Source organism: Dasypus novemcinctus, chromosome 18 (genome assembly GCF_030445035.2).
Source record: "Dasypus novemcinctus isolate mDasNov1 chromosome 18, mDasNov1.1.hap2, whole genome shotgun sequence".
In the NCBI taxonomy this organism is placed as follows: Eukaryota; Metazoa; Chordata; class Mammalia; order Cingulata; family Dasypodidae; genus Dasypus; species Dasypus novemcinctus.
Genome location: NC_080690.1, coordinates 66,503,955 through 66,519,263, shown reverse-complemented (window position 1 = coordinate 66,519,263; position 15,309 = coordinate 66,503,955). Strand labels below are relative to the sequence as shown.

Genomic DNA, 15,309 nt, shown 5'->3' with positions numbered 1-15,309 from the left:
CGACTCCCCTCTCCCATCCAAATGGCACATCCCACCAGGCCCGTTGTTACCCACTCCCCCACACACACCCCTATCCAGCCACCGGAGGGGGGGGGAAGGGGGGGGCTCATATAAGCTCTGTGATTTCTGAATTCTACTTTTACAGACTGTGTTTTACAATTAGAGGAGGAGCGAGGTGATTAAGTCATCTTAAGACTCCTCCGAGGCCCCCAGTGTGCCACTGCAAAATGAGAAGGCACATTTGAAAGTGGGAGAGGAGCTGGAAGGGGTCTGGTGGGAAGGGGGCAGTCACCCCAGGAGCCCTTTTCCAGGTGGGGGAGCAAAGGGACTTGCCTGGCCCTTTCTCCAGAGGGTGAAGTGGCTGGGGCAAGGAGAGGGAGAAGCCGGGGAAGGGAGGCCAAGAGGGGGCTCAGGTTATTCTGTAGCAGGTACAGGGTGGGAAGGAGGACGGCGCAGGGAAGGCAGCTTACTGGGGGGTGGGAGAGGCCCTCGTGGTCAGAACGGAAGCGGCGTGGGGGGAAGGCGCCCCCCATCCTCAGAGCAGCCCTCAAACCACACCAGATCTTAGCATTTATAAAAACTGGCAGATTTATTCCGCAGGGGCCCATTTTCAAGAAGCTAAAGGTGAAGGTGGGAAAAGAGGTTTCCTCCACTTTTCCTTTTCCCTCATCTTAATTTCCCCCAAGGGGTAAAAATGGCCTGGACCCCAAAACCTACACAAATTAAAAAAAAAAAAAAAAAAACCCGAGGTTCCAAAAAGTTACAGCATCTGAATTCCTCATAGAAAAGGGGAAGGAGCTAGTGGAAAAGGTGGGTAGGGTCCCTGGGGGAGGAGGGAGGAGCTCCCAGCCAGGTGGGACACTCCCCCCTTAAATAGCTGCCCCAAATGGGACAAACTTGGGACTATAGCATTTAAAAATTCCCCACACCCCACTTTATAAAAAACCAAAGAGAAAAAAAAAGTCCCTTCCCCCTCCAAAAAACCCAAATATATATATATATTTATTTTTTTAAAAAAACAAAAATTCAAAGCCATTAAGCTTTAAAGTGAATCGAGAACCAGGGAATGTGAAATTCCCTTTCCTTCCCCCTTACTGTGGGGCTAATTGGTACATCCCCAACAGAGGAGCCCACCCCAAGGGGATGGCAGAGGGGAAGGACCAAAGGGAAAAAAGGATGGGGGCCTCCCGAACCAATCAGCAGCCGACATGGGGATGGGGCCGGGGCCAGGGAAGCCACGCCCTCTTGGAATTTTCCAAGTGGGACAGGGAGTAGGGAAGATGCATTCCTGTGTAGTCTTCAGCTGATTCCAAGTCGAGGCAGGGAAAGCAGGGTGACAGGCGGGCTGTGCAGAAAGGAGAAGCAGGATCTTCTGGGTCCCTGGGGTCAGGGAGAACCACGTTTCCTCAGCTCCTGGACAAAGGCTGGAAGGAAGCAAGCAGCACAGGTCAGGAGCCCTTCCCTTCCAAAACAGGGCTCTTTCCAAGGGCAAAATAAGTAGTGTAAACAAAAAGTGTAACAAAACGCCTCACCTTCAATTATTTCCTCTTTCACTTTCTGCAGTTCCTTCCTCACCTCTTCCAGAAGCTCCTGGTAATAAGGGGTATAGCCCAATCAGGAGGGGTGTGTGGAACCACAGATATGAACCCCCCTTTCTCATCAACTGAAAGGCTACAGGAAGGAGGTGCAAGACCCACCCCACCCATAACACTGCTGACAAGGTCACAGAGTGACTGGAGAATTCTAGCGGGAAATTCTGGATCCTTGGAGCCAGAAGAAAAGTACTACAGAGCATCCAGTACCAGGGTTGGCAAATACGACCCAGGCTCCTGCCAACTCTGCAGTGAATGTCTGGGGCAGTGTGCTGAAAAGGATTCTGGGTACCCACTGAGAGTTGGTGTGGCGATGGATTAGTAAGGTCTGCGTAGGCAATGGAAAGGGGAGTTGTGGAATCTTTGTCATTCCTGACCTTATTCAATCTCTCTATTTCTCAAACGAGAAAACTCAGGTTTCCAAGGACCTTTATAGAGTCACACAGTAGTCAGTGGCAGGGTCTGGACTGAGATCTTCTCTCTTCTTATGACCTTTTACCTCTGACCTCACCTCCAGCCCCCCGCCCCAAGCTACCTGTTTCACCCTCTCCAGGTCTGACTCGTCACTGGAGCTCGGTGTTGAGGGATGGCCCTCGGAAGTGGTCACTGAAGACGACGACTTCATCCTGGGAGAGGTGGTGGGGTTTGGGACAGAAGTGAGGCTAGAGGACCTGCCTCCACTCCAGGGGTCACATTTCGTTACTCCCTATAAATTGGGCAAGTCCAAATTTTTTTGGGGGGTGGGGCAGGGGTGGAGGTAGCTGGTTTGGCTTGCCCACCTTGGCAAGGTTGTGCTGTTTTTCTCCCAGGGTCTTCGCACAGGTTCTGGAGGCCAGGCAACAGTCAGAGCTGGGTCAAGGAGTGCCCCACCCTCATTCTTTCTCCCCCAGCCTCCCTCCTCAGTCCCCACTCAAAGAACCGTTTCAGGACATCCCAGTCCCCAGTATCTGCACACTCTCCCGCCTGGTGGGGATAGGTGAGATCAGGGCCTCCTGAGATTTGTTCCTGTGGCCAGACTGGGCTCTTACCACTCTGGGCTGGGACTCTGGCCTCTGGCTCCTCCTGCTGGTGGGAAATAAAACTGTCACGGGCCAGCTCCGGTCACTTCTAATTCCTCTTCCAGGTTCAAAGGCAGCCCATGCCCAATAACCCTCCCCTTATGGCACAGCCTCAGGTGTGCTAGACAGGAGGAGCCCCTGACTTACATTGGCAGACTCATCCTTGGGGGGCTTCTCCCCAACCTGTGTGGCTTTCCTTCTGTAGGAGAAACAGATGGCTTCAGCCTGCCCCCCGCCACTCAACAGTTTCCCTTCCCAAAAGTTCTAGAAATGTGGATTCCAGTGTCTAGCGTTCTGGCATTTGTGAAGGCTAAGGAGACCCTAGTTTTAAAAGTCAAAGAGAGTAACTGCTATTCTAGAATTGGGGGAGAGGAGTGTCTCCAATTCTTGCAGTTACAAATCGCAAACTCTAAGGGTAAAGGGCTGTTTTAGAATGCTGAGATTGTAGGAGTCTGAGTTTCCAGAATCCTGGGGCAGGGTCTCTTTAGATTCTAGAGTTCTGCGTTGTAGAACATTCTACCAGCTATTTGGTTGCAAACCTGAACCATCTCAGGGAACTATAATGCCCTGCATTATATTCCAAACTTGGCTCTCAAAAGGGATAACAAACAAAACAGGAATCTGGGCCTCCCCCTGGCCGGGCCCTCCTGAATTAGGATGTTCAGGGATGGGTTGTGATGACCTCTCTGGGTGATTCTGCAGCAGTTGGTTTGGGAGCTGCTGGTCAGCGGGGCTTTCTGCGGAGATTTTCCCAGGGGATCGTGGGGTCTGGGCTGGGGCCCGGGCTCACCTCCGCGCCAGCATGGCATTCATCTCCTCCATGAGCCCCCCACCTGTGCTCCTCCCGCTCTCAGCCTTGGGGGCAGGGGGCCCTCCCGAGGCCTCCTCCTGCTGGAGAAATTAAATAGGGAAAGAGGTTTTATGGAACCCCCGGCCCTCCACAGACCCCTCTGGCCTCGCCCCATCACCCGCTGATGGCCCCCTCACCTTGCTCACTTTCCTGAGTTTGGCTCCGGCGAGGGCTGCGGCCAGGCCCGGGGCCCCAGCCCCTCCACCACTGGGACCCTGTGGGGCAGGGAGAGGGGGTGCAGGGGGTGGGCCTCCCCCTGCTCCATGCCCTGCAGCCGAGACCCCAGAAGGGGGCAGACCAGGGGGTGGGGGGGGGCCCGGAGGCGGGGGAGGTCCTGGAGGGGGGGGCGGACCCCCAGCTGGGGGCACAGGCGGGCCTCCTGAAACAACACACACACAGGGGGGATGCTGAGAAGCCCCATCCTCCGTTGTCAGGCTGGCCCCCCACCTCCCGGGGGGTTTCCGACTCCGGCGGTCATTGCACAATCACCTGCATTGGAGACCCGGCGCTCCAGGTGCTCCTGCTGGCCCAGCTGCTGCCTGGGGGGAAGGGGGCATGGAGGAGCCGTCACTCAGGGCCCAGGGCCCAAGGATGGCCGGGGGCGGCTCGGCAGCACCACCCCCCCCAGGTTTCTCTATGAGGTTCCAGGCAGCCCAAGATCAATGAAGCTGGCTTCTCAGCCCCACGCACACCCTCCTTCCCCAGCAGCCCAGGAAGGGGGTGCTGGGGGGAAGGGGGGCAGTGGGAGCAGAGACAGGAAGAGACCAAGGCGCTGGCCTTCCAGTCATCACACTCTGGAGGCCACCAAATTACAAAACACCAAGGTTCTTTAAACAATGCGATTCTAGACTCTGGGAGTTGGGGGTCCAGGAGGTTCGGCCCCTCTGAGCGCCAGGGGCATCGCGGCCACCAGGAGTCAAGAGCCCCTGGGACTCCAGGAGCTGGGCGTTCCCGAAAGATGTCAATTTCTAGACCTCTGGGCACTGCACCATTCTGGGAACAGTTGAAGGGTGCTCAACTCCAGGAGCCAGGGGTTTCAACACCCTGGAACTCTGGGAATGGCAAGGTTCTCCCCCAAGGCGCGGGCCCCACCTTTTCTGCTGCTCCAGCTCCTCTGGGGAGGGGCCGTTCTGGCCAGACCAGGCGGGAGGCGCCACAGGGGGAGGCAGCCCACCTCCTGAAATGTGAGAGAAGGGAGGCGGTGAGCCCCACGGCTGCCCTGCCCCTGGGCACCTTCCCTGAGCGCCCCGGCCTCCCGGGAGCCCTGCCCGGGGGTGCTGGCTTCCTTCTTCCTCCGGGACGAGGATGCTCGGTGCCTGGGTGCCCAAACGGAATGAGGGTCAGCATCAGCTGCCCTGACTGCGCTGCCATGAGGGGGGGGCCGTTAGGATCCACACCCGGGAAAACCACCCAGAGGGGCGGTCGCTTGCCCGAAGTCTCAGCCAGGAATTCACCGGAACAAGATTTGATTTAGGGCTGACTCCAGCGTCCAGGCTCTTGACCTCTGTGACAGCCGTGCAGGGACCCCGAGCCTGAGAAGCTGGAGCGGTCAAGAGCCCCTTCTCCACCCCCCCAGCCCCTGGCCTCGGGACCCGGCCCCTGGTTTTTATTTCTCTGAGGCACCACGCAAGCAAGCCCCGGCTCGCCGGCGTTGGGTAATTTCAAGTTCTAGTGCCGATACTGGACCCTGGGCGCCCAGCAAAAGCCGGAAGGGCTCGCTCCTCCAAGGCCGCCCTCGGGCCGCCGGCCTCACCAGGGAGCTGGTGGAAAGGCCGAGCCTGGGGCCCTCCCAGCCCTGCTGAACCAGCCTCTGCAGTCTCACCAGATCCCCGGGTGATCTGTGTGTACATCAAAGTTCACAAACACCTCCTGAAGAGACTTCATAAATATATATGCATGGATCCCTGCAAACTGATGAGGAGGTGCCCAGCAACGCCTGAGGGCAGGGGGCGAGGGGCTGGGAAGGGGCACAAGGAGCCCCCCGGGCGCTGGAACGTTCTCTTGATCTGGAAGGCATCATGCAGGGGGTACATGTGTGGAACTTCATCAGGCTATGGTGTAGGAATCAAGCACCTTATTCATGGGTGCACCCAGGGCCACGGGAGCCCATGGGACTCTCACAGTAACTCTCCATGGGAGCAGTGACTTGGCCCCGTTCCTGGGGAGAAACTGAGGCCTGGAGCAGGGAAACAGCAACCCCAGGCCACACAGCAGGCGCCCACTGCCCGCCCCCTGCCCACGGCTGTTTCTAACCTTCCAGCGCCTCTAGGGCGCTGGCCATGCCCTCGGCGAACTGTGCTGCGTCCTCCTTGCTGCCGAAGTTGAGGCCCCAGACCTGACGAGCGTCGCGCCACTGGTGGAAGTTGGGGGTGGCCTGGTTATACTTGACCCCCCGGATGATGGCGCAGTTGATGACCACCTGGAAGGAGAGGAGGCAGCGTGAGGGGGGGCAGGGGCGGGCGGCTGGAGCAGGTGGGGTCAGCCGGGACGGAGGCTTCACCTGCTGGTCTTGCATCTTGCGGCCGACGACGCGGAAGGAATTGGCCGTGGGGTTGTGGTAGATCTGGACGCGGCTGAAGGCCTGGGGGCCTGTGCCAGCAGGCATCCATCGCTTGTTGCCGTCATCATAAAGCATCACAGTGGCCCGGCTGGAGCAGATGACCACCTCGCTGTCGAAAGGAGGGGGGAGAGGGGCCGGTGAGCCGAGGGGCGTCCGTCTTCTCCCTTGGGGAGGAGGAGACACACACAGAGGCAGAGGGGACAGACAGGCCAAGGCACAGACAGACAGACAGGAAGAAGAAAATAGGAGGGACGGAGGAAATGGGGCAGGAGGGAGGCAGATGGCAAGAAAGAGACAGACGGAGAGAGGTGAGGGAGTGACAGGAGAGAGACTGCAAGACGGAGAGGCGGGGGAAGGAGATGGACAGGCAGAGCTGGAGGAGAGCGAGCTGGAGACAGGCAGAGGGAGAACCACACAGCTGGAGAGGGAGGTGGATAACCGGCGGGGGGGGGGGGCGGCAGTAGTGTGCGTGGGGGGGCAGTAGTGTGCATGGGGGAAGGAGCGATGGGCCGCACTTGGGACCTCAGTTTCCGTTTTCGCCGGGGTGCTTGGCCCCTTCCTGCGGCCCCTCTCCAGCCATCAGAGGAGGGAGCTGAGGCTGAGAGCTGGAGCGACAGGGGATGGGGCGCGGGGGACAGGGGTGTGAGGCCGGGGACAGGGGTGTGAGGCCGCAGCAAGTCAGACAATCTATGACCCCTGATGTCTCCACTTGACCTCGCCCAGGAGGAAGTCAGGCTCCTCCCGCCCCGCCCTACCCCAGCACTAACAGTTACGCAGCAGCCACTTCCCACAGCCCTGGCCCCGCCTTCTCAGGGCTGGCTGTCCAGTTTGAGAGACAGACCCGTCCCCAGAGACAAGGCTAGGATGGGGGACAGTGCGGAATCCTGGGGAGCCCAAGGGAGGTGCCTGCCCCAGCCTGGGAGTCCAGGAGGGCTTCCTGGACAAGGCAGTGTCTGACTCAGCCTTGCAGGGAAGGATCAGTAATCTGCTGGCAGTTCAGAGTTCAGGATCCGATGCCCATAGACCCAAGGTCAAACCTCTACAGAGCCACCTCCTCCCTGTGACTCAGGCAAGTGACCCTCCCGCTCCCGCCCTGCTCCCGAGCGCGCCCTCCTCGCCTGCACACTAGGGAGGTGACAGTGCTACTCAAGTGCAGAGGAGAGGAGTAAATGAGTCTGGCCACCTGCAGGTGCTCTGGAATTGTCAGCATCCCTGCACAGGCGCCTGCTGGGGCCTCAGAGCCATCCAGCCCCTGCAGGGAGGTGCAACCTCCCCTCCCCCAATGAGGAAACTAAGGCCGAGACCGGAAGTTACTTGCCCAGAGACCGGAAGTTACTTGCCCAAAGTCACATACACACCAAGGGGAAGCACTGGTCCCTGCCCCGCCCCCGCGGGGCCTTTTCCTGAAAAGAGGAAGTTGGTGGTTAGAGGTTTCTGGGGAGAGAAGTCATACCCTGTAATGGCTCTGAGGGGGACTGAGGCGTGGCGCTGTGAAAGGTCTCCCTCCCCACCCTGTGGGAGGGTCACTTGCCTCAGTCACCCCCACCCCCTCCCCAGGGGCAGGGCCTGGAAAGACCCTCAGCAGAAGCAGTTCTGGGTCACAGGCCAGGCAGCCAAGCCAGACACCCCAAGTTTCCATAATTGTGGCAGCTCCTTCTCGGGCGCTTCAGGGGGCCGTGATCCTCCAAAGCCCTTTACCCAGAGTCACATTTTATTCTTACTGCAGCACTGAGGACTGCACCCTGAGGCCCAGAGAGGTGAAGCAACTTCCCAAGGTCACACAGCTATTGAGTGGCACAAGAATTTGAATCCAGCCCACTGGGCTCCCAAGTCCACAGTCTCAACCCCCAGGCCCTCTGGGAGGCCCCCGAGCACGCCAGCTGCTGCTCCCAGCCCCACACAGTCTCAGGAGCTGTTTCTCCATGCCCCCGGCAGGGCTCAGGCCTTGCCCACACCTGCCACCCACGCCCAGGGCACACTCTGGCCCGGCGCCCAGGGCTGCCGTCCGCCGTCGCTGCCCCACCCTGACCGCACTTTGCTCTCCCAGGGGGCCCTGCCCTGCTGAGTCCCTGGCCTGGCTGGAGAGCTGAACGCCTGCTCTGGGCCCTGGGCTGCTGCTGCCCGCCTCCAGGCCACCGTGTCCCTCCTCTGAAGACCTGCTGGGGCTGCCTGCGGTCGTCTCCCGCAGTCACAGCCAAGCCCCCACCACTGCCAGCAGGATCTGTCCCCTCACCACCCCCATTATCTCTTTGATCTGCTCTGCTCCCCTCCACTTGTTCTCGTCCAGTCCCACTGGCCTCTGCCCTCTGCTGCTCCTTCAACAGGCCAGATGTAGGCCTGCCCCAGGCCTTCCTCAAGTCTGGATTGCCCCCTCCAGGTTTCTGTTGAGATGTTGCCTCTTCTGAGAAGCCCTCCCTGACTACTCTCTTCTCTCTCACCCCCGTGCTGTATCTCTCTCCCCCATCAAAATGTCAGGCCCACCTTTGTCCCTTCTGTCCACTGCGGTGTCCAGGACCTAGAATAGTGCCTTAGCATTAGAATGGCTAAATAACCACATCTGTATTTAAAAAAAAAAAAGAAAAGAAAAACTTGACAGCAGCTGTTATTTTTTACGTGGGTCACAGACACTGTTCTAGATGGTGGCTCTGATTTCCCCATGGAATCTCACAAGCAATTTAGGAGCTCAACTCTGACGCTGTACCTTTTTGACAGGTGGGGAAAGGGAGGCACAGAGATGTGAAGGCACTTGCCCCAGGCCACACAGCAAGTACACAGAGGGGCTCGCATTTGAACACAGGTCTGCCTAAAGTTCTTAGCCTCATTTATGGGAGAGGAAACAGCCAAGTTAAATTTTTTAAAAGGTGAGGTATAAAATGGTGTGCATCAGAGGTTTTTTTTTTTTTTTAAAAAAAAAAAAAAGGTGGGGAGATATAAATACCTCTGCACTCAGAGTGGTGATATGTGCAGAGGCTGCTTCAGGGGAGATGAACTGTGGCTGCCTCCTGAGGGGGAACCCGGAGGGAGGAAGAGGCATTTTGTACCCTTTACCCTTTAGAAGGGCCTGATTAGTATGCTTTTCGGTATTCCACCTTGGGCTGCCAGTACCTGCATAAAAGTAAGCCATTACTTAAGTTTAAAAAGCTGAAGCCCTATAAACTGGGCAAAAGTCAAAACAAAATCCCACAGCGGGCAATGGGGGAGTGAGACTGAAGCAGGGTCCACCTGGTTCCAGAGGTCACCTGGCGTCTGGCACCCCTGGACTTGACACAGGAGAATCTTAATCCCAGGGAGACAGGGACCTGCCCCTCCCCCAAGCTGCCACATTCTTGGAAAACTGGCGCATAGTAGATGCAGAAGGGTTCAAGGCACCACCCTGCTGTGCGGCCTCTCCTCTGAGCCTCAGTTTCCAGCCCTGGAAACCGTAACTCACTGGGTTTGTTGTAAGGATTAAAAAAGGTAATAGACAAAACCCTCTAAACACAGCACGCCCTGCAAGCATGGGAACTGAGAGCCAGAGCAGGATGGGAAAAGCTTTCCATCATCGGGAGTAATCAAGCACAATGACTCAGGTTTACTCGAACCTTCCAGACTAAAGTTTTGCTCTTCCTTCATCCTCCACAAGAACAACCCTCAAGCCTCCTTATGTCATAAACCTTGTGACACTTTCCCCTCTCACCCACCCACCCCCCACACCCCATAAATCTTCCTGGAGTTGAAGCAACCTGGGGTGAGGAGCCACTTCGGGAGTCCCTGCCCTGCCTCTGGGCTTGTGTGTCCTCGTTCTACGCCCTCCTTCCCCAAGGGCCTCAGTTTCTCATACTGAGCAGGAAGGTGACATTTCCTGCCCGAGTTTCTTTTTACTTATCTGTACTATCTTAGGTGTTCCTACAGTGAAAGTGTGTTACTTGTACTTAAAAACAAACTCATTAAAGGTGGTTGCTTACTTCTCGTCTATAAGCTGGGGAGGGTGGGCCTGCAGCAAGCTCTCCCGCCTGCTGTGAGAATTAAGCGGCACCCAGCACCCAGCGCAAAGCCCAGCACAAAGCAGTGTGTAGCCAAAGGCTCTTAAACGGACCCCAATTCCTCCCGAGTTCCTTCTGCCTGAGCTTCTCAGACCTCTGTCCCCTCTTCCTGGCCGTCCCAGAATCCCAGCTCAGTGTCCGTCCCCAACAGACACTCCACAAATATTTGTCAAACTGGGAAGAAAAAATTTATCTTGTAGTTTTCCATTTTAACATCCTCTTTTCCGACTGCCCCGACAATGGTCCCCAGCCAAACCAGCCAGAAATCTGAGGAATGGGTCCTGTGACCCCCCCACACACACACACCAATTGCCTAGGATTTGCTGAGTGACCCTGTGCCCGGCCTTTCTCTCTGAGTCCCAGTCTCCCCAGCTGGGCTTAGGGGAATGGGCCTGGAATCCCAGCAGGACTGGAGAAGGGGCTCGGCCCAGGAAGGTGGGCTTCCGAGGGGGACCTCGCAGGAAGTGGGAGTGACCCCTTCAACTTCTGCCTACCCCGCCCCTGGTGGGGGGGGGTTGGGTTTGGCGACGGTCACTGCAGAGGGGGCCAGGGGTTTCGGGGATGGGGGGTGGGGGGAGGGCCAGGGCCTGGAGGGCTGGGCGGGGGAGGGCGGGAGGCCGGCCCAGGCGCTGCAGCTCCTGCCCTTTTACGGTCTCACGGCGAGTGAGGCAGCACTAACTGGGACATCCGCCATCCGCCTTCCCCGGTGCCTGGGACCGGAAACGGCGGGGTGGGGGTGGGGGTGGGGGTGGGGGTGGGGGTGGGGTGGGCGAGCCGGGGGCAGTGGGAGAGGGAGTCCCGGGGGAAGAGGGTGAAGGAAGAGGGCCTAGCTCCCGCAAACTATCCCCTCTCCGGGGCGGATCTAGAAGGAACCTTGATGTCACGGGGGAGAGGGGTGGCAGGAAGCCCTGAGGGCCTCAGTGGGTGCCCCCGGGCTCCAGATTTCCCAACATTCCCTTTCCCATCAGAAGGAAGAGACAGAAGGGCGCTGGCTCTAAGGGTCCTAAAAAGGAATGCCACCCCGAGGCCAGAGGGCAGGAGTGTGAGGAAAGTGGGCGAAGGGGGAGGACGTGGGCACCCGGGGGTTAACCCCCAGCCGTCCCCAGGGGCCTCCCCCTCAGGCTGGGGGCTTTGGGGCAGGAAGTCCCGGAGAGCGGAGGAAGGGAGATAGTGCTGTGAGGCTCCTGCCCCAAGGGAAAGATTATGGGGGCTGGGGAGGAGAGAATGGAGGGCTAGTCGGGTCTGCCAGTCCCCGTTCCCGCACTGGCCCGGCCTCAGGTGAGCCCAGGAGTTTTTTGGGGGGCCCTGGTAAAACAAAGTCTGTGGGTCCCCTGGGCGCCCCACCCCTAGGATTAAATTCCTGGGAAGACAGCTGGAACTATCTGGGAAGCCTGGGTCCCAGGGGGAGAGGGCTATGACCTTGAGGCTTTCTTGCACCCCCTTTTCCAACCCCATAGCTCCCCAGGGCCTGGCGAGAGGGGAGAGCAGGGGTGAAGGGGAGGAACAGCGGGAGGGGGGAGCAGCCGGCCCGCAGCACTCCTCGCCCGCCCCCCACACCAGCTGTCTCGACAGGTGAGTCTCGAAGACAAAGGCCCCCGTCCCCCAGCTGCCGCGCGCCCTCCCTTCCCAGGGCCGCGCAGGTGGGGGAGAGGGGCCGCCCTCTGGCCCCGGGCCGGGGACCCGCCCTCCGCACTCGCTCCGTCCTGGGCGCCCCGTATTGGGCGCCGCCTGCCGCTTGATTGCAATAGATTCCGCGTGGAAGAGGGAGACGGGGAAGGGGAGTTCCAACCCGACCCTCGAGGCCGCATCCGGGTGCGTCCGCACCGACTTCCTCTCCACAGGAGATTCTGAACACACACACCCCTAAATTTAGGGGGTTTCAGAGGTACCCAGAAGTTAGGGAGCGCGGTTCCACTTGGGGAGACTTAACCAGGCAAGGGCTGTGTCTCAGTCTCTTTCGAGACCCAGGTCCCCAAACTCGGCCCCCCACAATCCCTCCTAGACTCCGGGTTGAGCTGTGGAGGGCGGGGGAGACGCTGAGCCCCACCTGGCCTCCCCTTAGGGAGCATCTGCCAACTTGGAGGTCCCCGGAGGAAGTCTAAAATTCAGAGCGCCCCCAAATCTGAGCGCTCCTAGGAGAACCTCGCGCACCACCAGGAGACTTGGAAGCACGGGGAGCTAGCCATAACTTGGAGCTCGCCCAAGGGGATCCGATCCCCAAATCGAGGCTCCCAGTGCCCGAGCCCCAGATTCCAGCCCGGAGAGGGCTGGGGGAGGGGGACAAAGGCGGGGCGCGCGCGGGGCGGGGAGGGTCGAGCAGCGCCGGCTCACCTCATGGCTGCTCCGCGGGCGGGCGGCGCGCCCACCGGCTGGGGGCTCCCGGGGCGCCCCTGGCTGCAGGTTCAGGGGTTCGGGGCTGCTCCAGGTTCTGCTCGGTCTCCCCCAGGGTCCCGCCCCAGAGAGTCCGGCTTCCTGGGGGGAACGTGGACCCGGCTGGGGCGGGTCCTCGGGCGCCTCCTTCCCTCGGGGGTTTGACGGGGCTCCCCGAGGCAGAAAGGGGGTGCGGCGTCCCCTCCGCGGCGCGCCCCTCGGCGGGCAGCGGCTACCGCGTTACTCTTACTACTGTACTTCTCTTCGCTACATTTGGTTCCAAAATTCCACTCCCCGCGCCCACAATGCCCCGCGCCTTAAAGGGGCCGCGGCCTCCTCGAGGCGGAGGAGGGGGGTGGAGGGCGCTTAAAAGGGCAACGCGGAACTCCCCACTTCCGCCACTTCCCTCGGTCCTAACGTTACTGCGCTGGGATGCACTCCGGGGCTCACCCCCAAATTGGGGAGATGCTTGGTGGAGGAGAGGGGGTTCTCGATCCAATACTTAGGGGGGTCTAAATGGGGGCACCGTTTCTTCCTTCTCTTGCTCCGCATCGACTTCCCCATTTCTTTACGTTATGCCCAACTGGGGGAGGGGGGCGAGCAGAACCCTCTGGTTAAACAACGAATTCCTTCAAATTTCCGTCCTGAAATCCCGCCTTAGGACCCTCCACGTCTGTGGTCTCTGTCAATTTATAAGGGATTACTAAGGGGTGCCTCCCCCATTCCCCGCCCAGGAGAGGTGAGTGGGTAGCGCCCCCTCCCCTCCGCCTCGCCCGCGGGGGGAAGAAGAGAAGGAAGTGGGCCGAGGGGGCGCGGCCGGCGCTGACTCACAGCCGCAGGGTCGGGGGTGGGGTAGAGGTAGAGCCGGGGGTTAGCGGGGCGGGCGCGGGTAGGGTGGGGGCGGGCAGTGGCCCGGGGTGGGCTGGGGACGGCGGGTTCCAGGAGGAATAAAGCCCTTGGCCCCTTCCCCAAGTACGCCCCGCCGTGACTCAGTTTCGCCCGCGGAGGATGGAGGGCTCTTGCAGCAATCGGACCCGGGAGACCCTCCCAACAGCGGACCCTGAGAGCGCTCGGCCCCACGCGCCGGGTCTCGGGCCGGGGCTTCCGCAGGCCCCGCCCCACGTGACGTCACGGTGCGGCCACGCCCCTCCCGGAGAGCGCCACCTGGCCGGTGGGAAGTGCCTTAGCCCAGGGGCTGGCGCCTCCGGGGTCCAGAGTTGGACCTTTACAGACTGAGGCCTGGAGGAGAGCAACAAGTCTGGCCCTCTTGTCTGAGCCCTCAGAACCTCCAAACCTGAGGCACGAGAGTGAAACCAAAATTCTCAGGACCCAGCAGAGGGGGTGAAGGAATCAACCTTCCCAGCCGTTGTCCAAGCGGCCCCCCGCAAGCATCGGGCCTCCTTCACCTGGGGCCTTCTAGACCAAGCTAGGAGATTCATTCTTCTCGGGCTCTGGGAGACCTTGTGCACTGAGCCATGCAGGGTGTAACCGTGTGCCTCCTCAGGCGGAGAGTTCTTTGGGAGCAGAGGTAGACTTGGTCAACTTCAGGACCTCACCCAGCCCAGCTAGGTCAGAAGCGGAGCTAACAAACATTTATCCAACTGCATGAGCACCCCAGTCTGGGTGACCTTGGGCAAGTCCTTGGGTCTCAACCTTCCTATCTGTGAAATGGGAAGGGTGACACTTCTGGGGTAGGCAGACTCTTTCAATAAAGGTTCAAACAGTAAGTACTTGAGGGTTTGTGGCCCACATGGGATCTCTTTTGCAAACTAGTAATATTTCAAACAACCTGGTAGAAAAATAAAAACCATTCTTAGCTCAAGGGCCATACAAAACAGGTAGCAAGACCCTGCAGTAGAGAAAACCCTGCTTCCGGAACCTCATCAAGGATCTCTGTGGCAGCAACGCTGTCAGGACAAGGAATTGAAAAGAGCCTAAATGTCCAGCAAGAGGAAGACAGATAGCTAAACCATTACACATCCTGTTTCTGAAATGCTGTGCAGCAGCTAAAAGAATGAGGTTATATGTGCAGTAGCATAGAAGTCTCCAACATACTGTCTAGCGGGAAAAAGAAGGAGCCAAGTGATACATACAGTCTAAAACAAATCAAGAAAACACCGAAGGTACCATATATTTGCTAGAGGTACATATACATATGTTTACAGGCAAGTGAAAAATCTGGAAAAACCCACTCCAAATCCACGACAGTGGTCACCCTTGGGAATGGGGGTGGGGATTGTGGGGTGCGTGGTGGTCCTAGAGATCTCAGGTCTCATCTCGAAAATGCCCACCTTAGGGAAACGGACTTTGGCCCAGTGGTTAGGGCGTCCGTCTACCACATGGGAGGTCCGCGGTTCAAGCCCCGGGCCTCCTTGACCCGTGTGGAGCTGGCCATGCTCAGTGCTGATGCACGCAAGGAGTGCCCTGCCACGCAGGGGTGTCCCCCACGTAGGGGAGCCCCACGCGCAAGGAGTGCGCCCGTGAGGAAAGCCGCCCAGCGTGAAAAGAAAGTGCAGCCTGCCCAGGAATGGCCCAGCCCACACTTCCCGTGCCGCTGACGACAACAGAAGCGAACAAAGAAACAAGACGCAGCAAATAGACACCAAGAACAGACAACCAGGGGAGGGGGGGAAATTAAATAAATAAATAAATCTTTAAAAAAAAAAAAAAAGAAAAGAAAATGCCCACCTTAGCACTGGCTGTTCCTTGTACCTTGGGATACTATCGCCTGGGCTGACTCCTTCTCCATCAGGCCAGGAATGGAGATAGACTTTTCACTATGCCATTTTGTACCTTCGGAATTTCAAACCTGGTGAATGTATGACCCATTGAAGAAACAGAAGAATAACAATTTTAA

The 15,309-nt window shown here is 58.6% G+C and overlaps 1 protein-coding gene across 2 annotated transcripts; it reads right to left on the bottom strand.

Moving 5' to 3' along the window:
- Positions 1–564: 564 nt before the first annotated feature.
- On the bottom strand, positions 565–13,562 carry VASP (vasodilator stimulated phosphoprotein). 2 transcript variants are annotated; one of them, XM_058280440.1, is made up of 13 exons: positions 12,414–13,562; positions 6,001–6,169; positions 5,754–5,919; positions 4,593–4,677; positions 3,990–4,039; positions 3,638–3,879; positions 3,441–3,541; positions 2,798–2,849; positions 2,621–2,657; positions 2,372–2,417; positions 2,128–2,218; positions 1,533–1,590; positions 565–1,424 (listed from the first exon to the last, which is right to left on the bottom strand). In XM_058280440.1, exons 1-13 carry the CDS (start codon positions 12,416–12,418, stop codon positions 1,387–1,389), a joined length of 1,140 nt encoding a protein of 379 aa, XP_058136423.1. In that variant the 5' UTR covers positions 12,419–13,562; the 3' UTR covers positions 565–1,386. The 2 variants fall into 2 exon arrangements, with proteins under 2 accessions (XP_058136423.1, XP_058136424.1); XM_058280441.2 differs by having other exon boundaries at positions 2,621–2,654; positions 12,414–12,761.
- Positions 13,563–15,309: the final 1,747 nt, after the last annotated feature.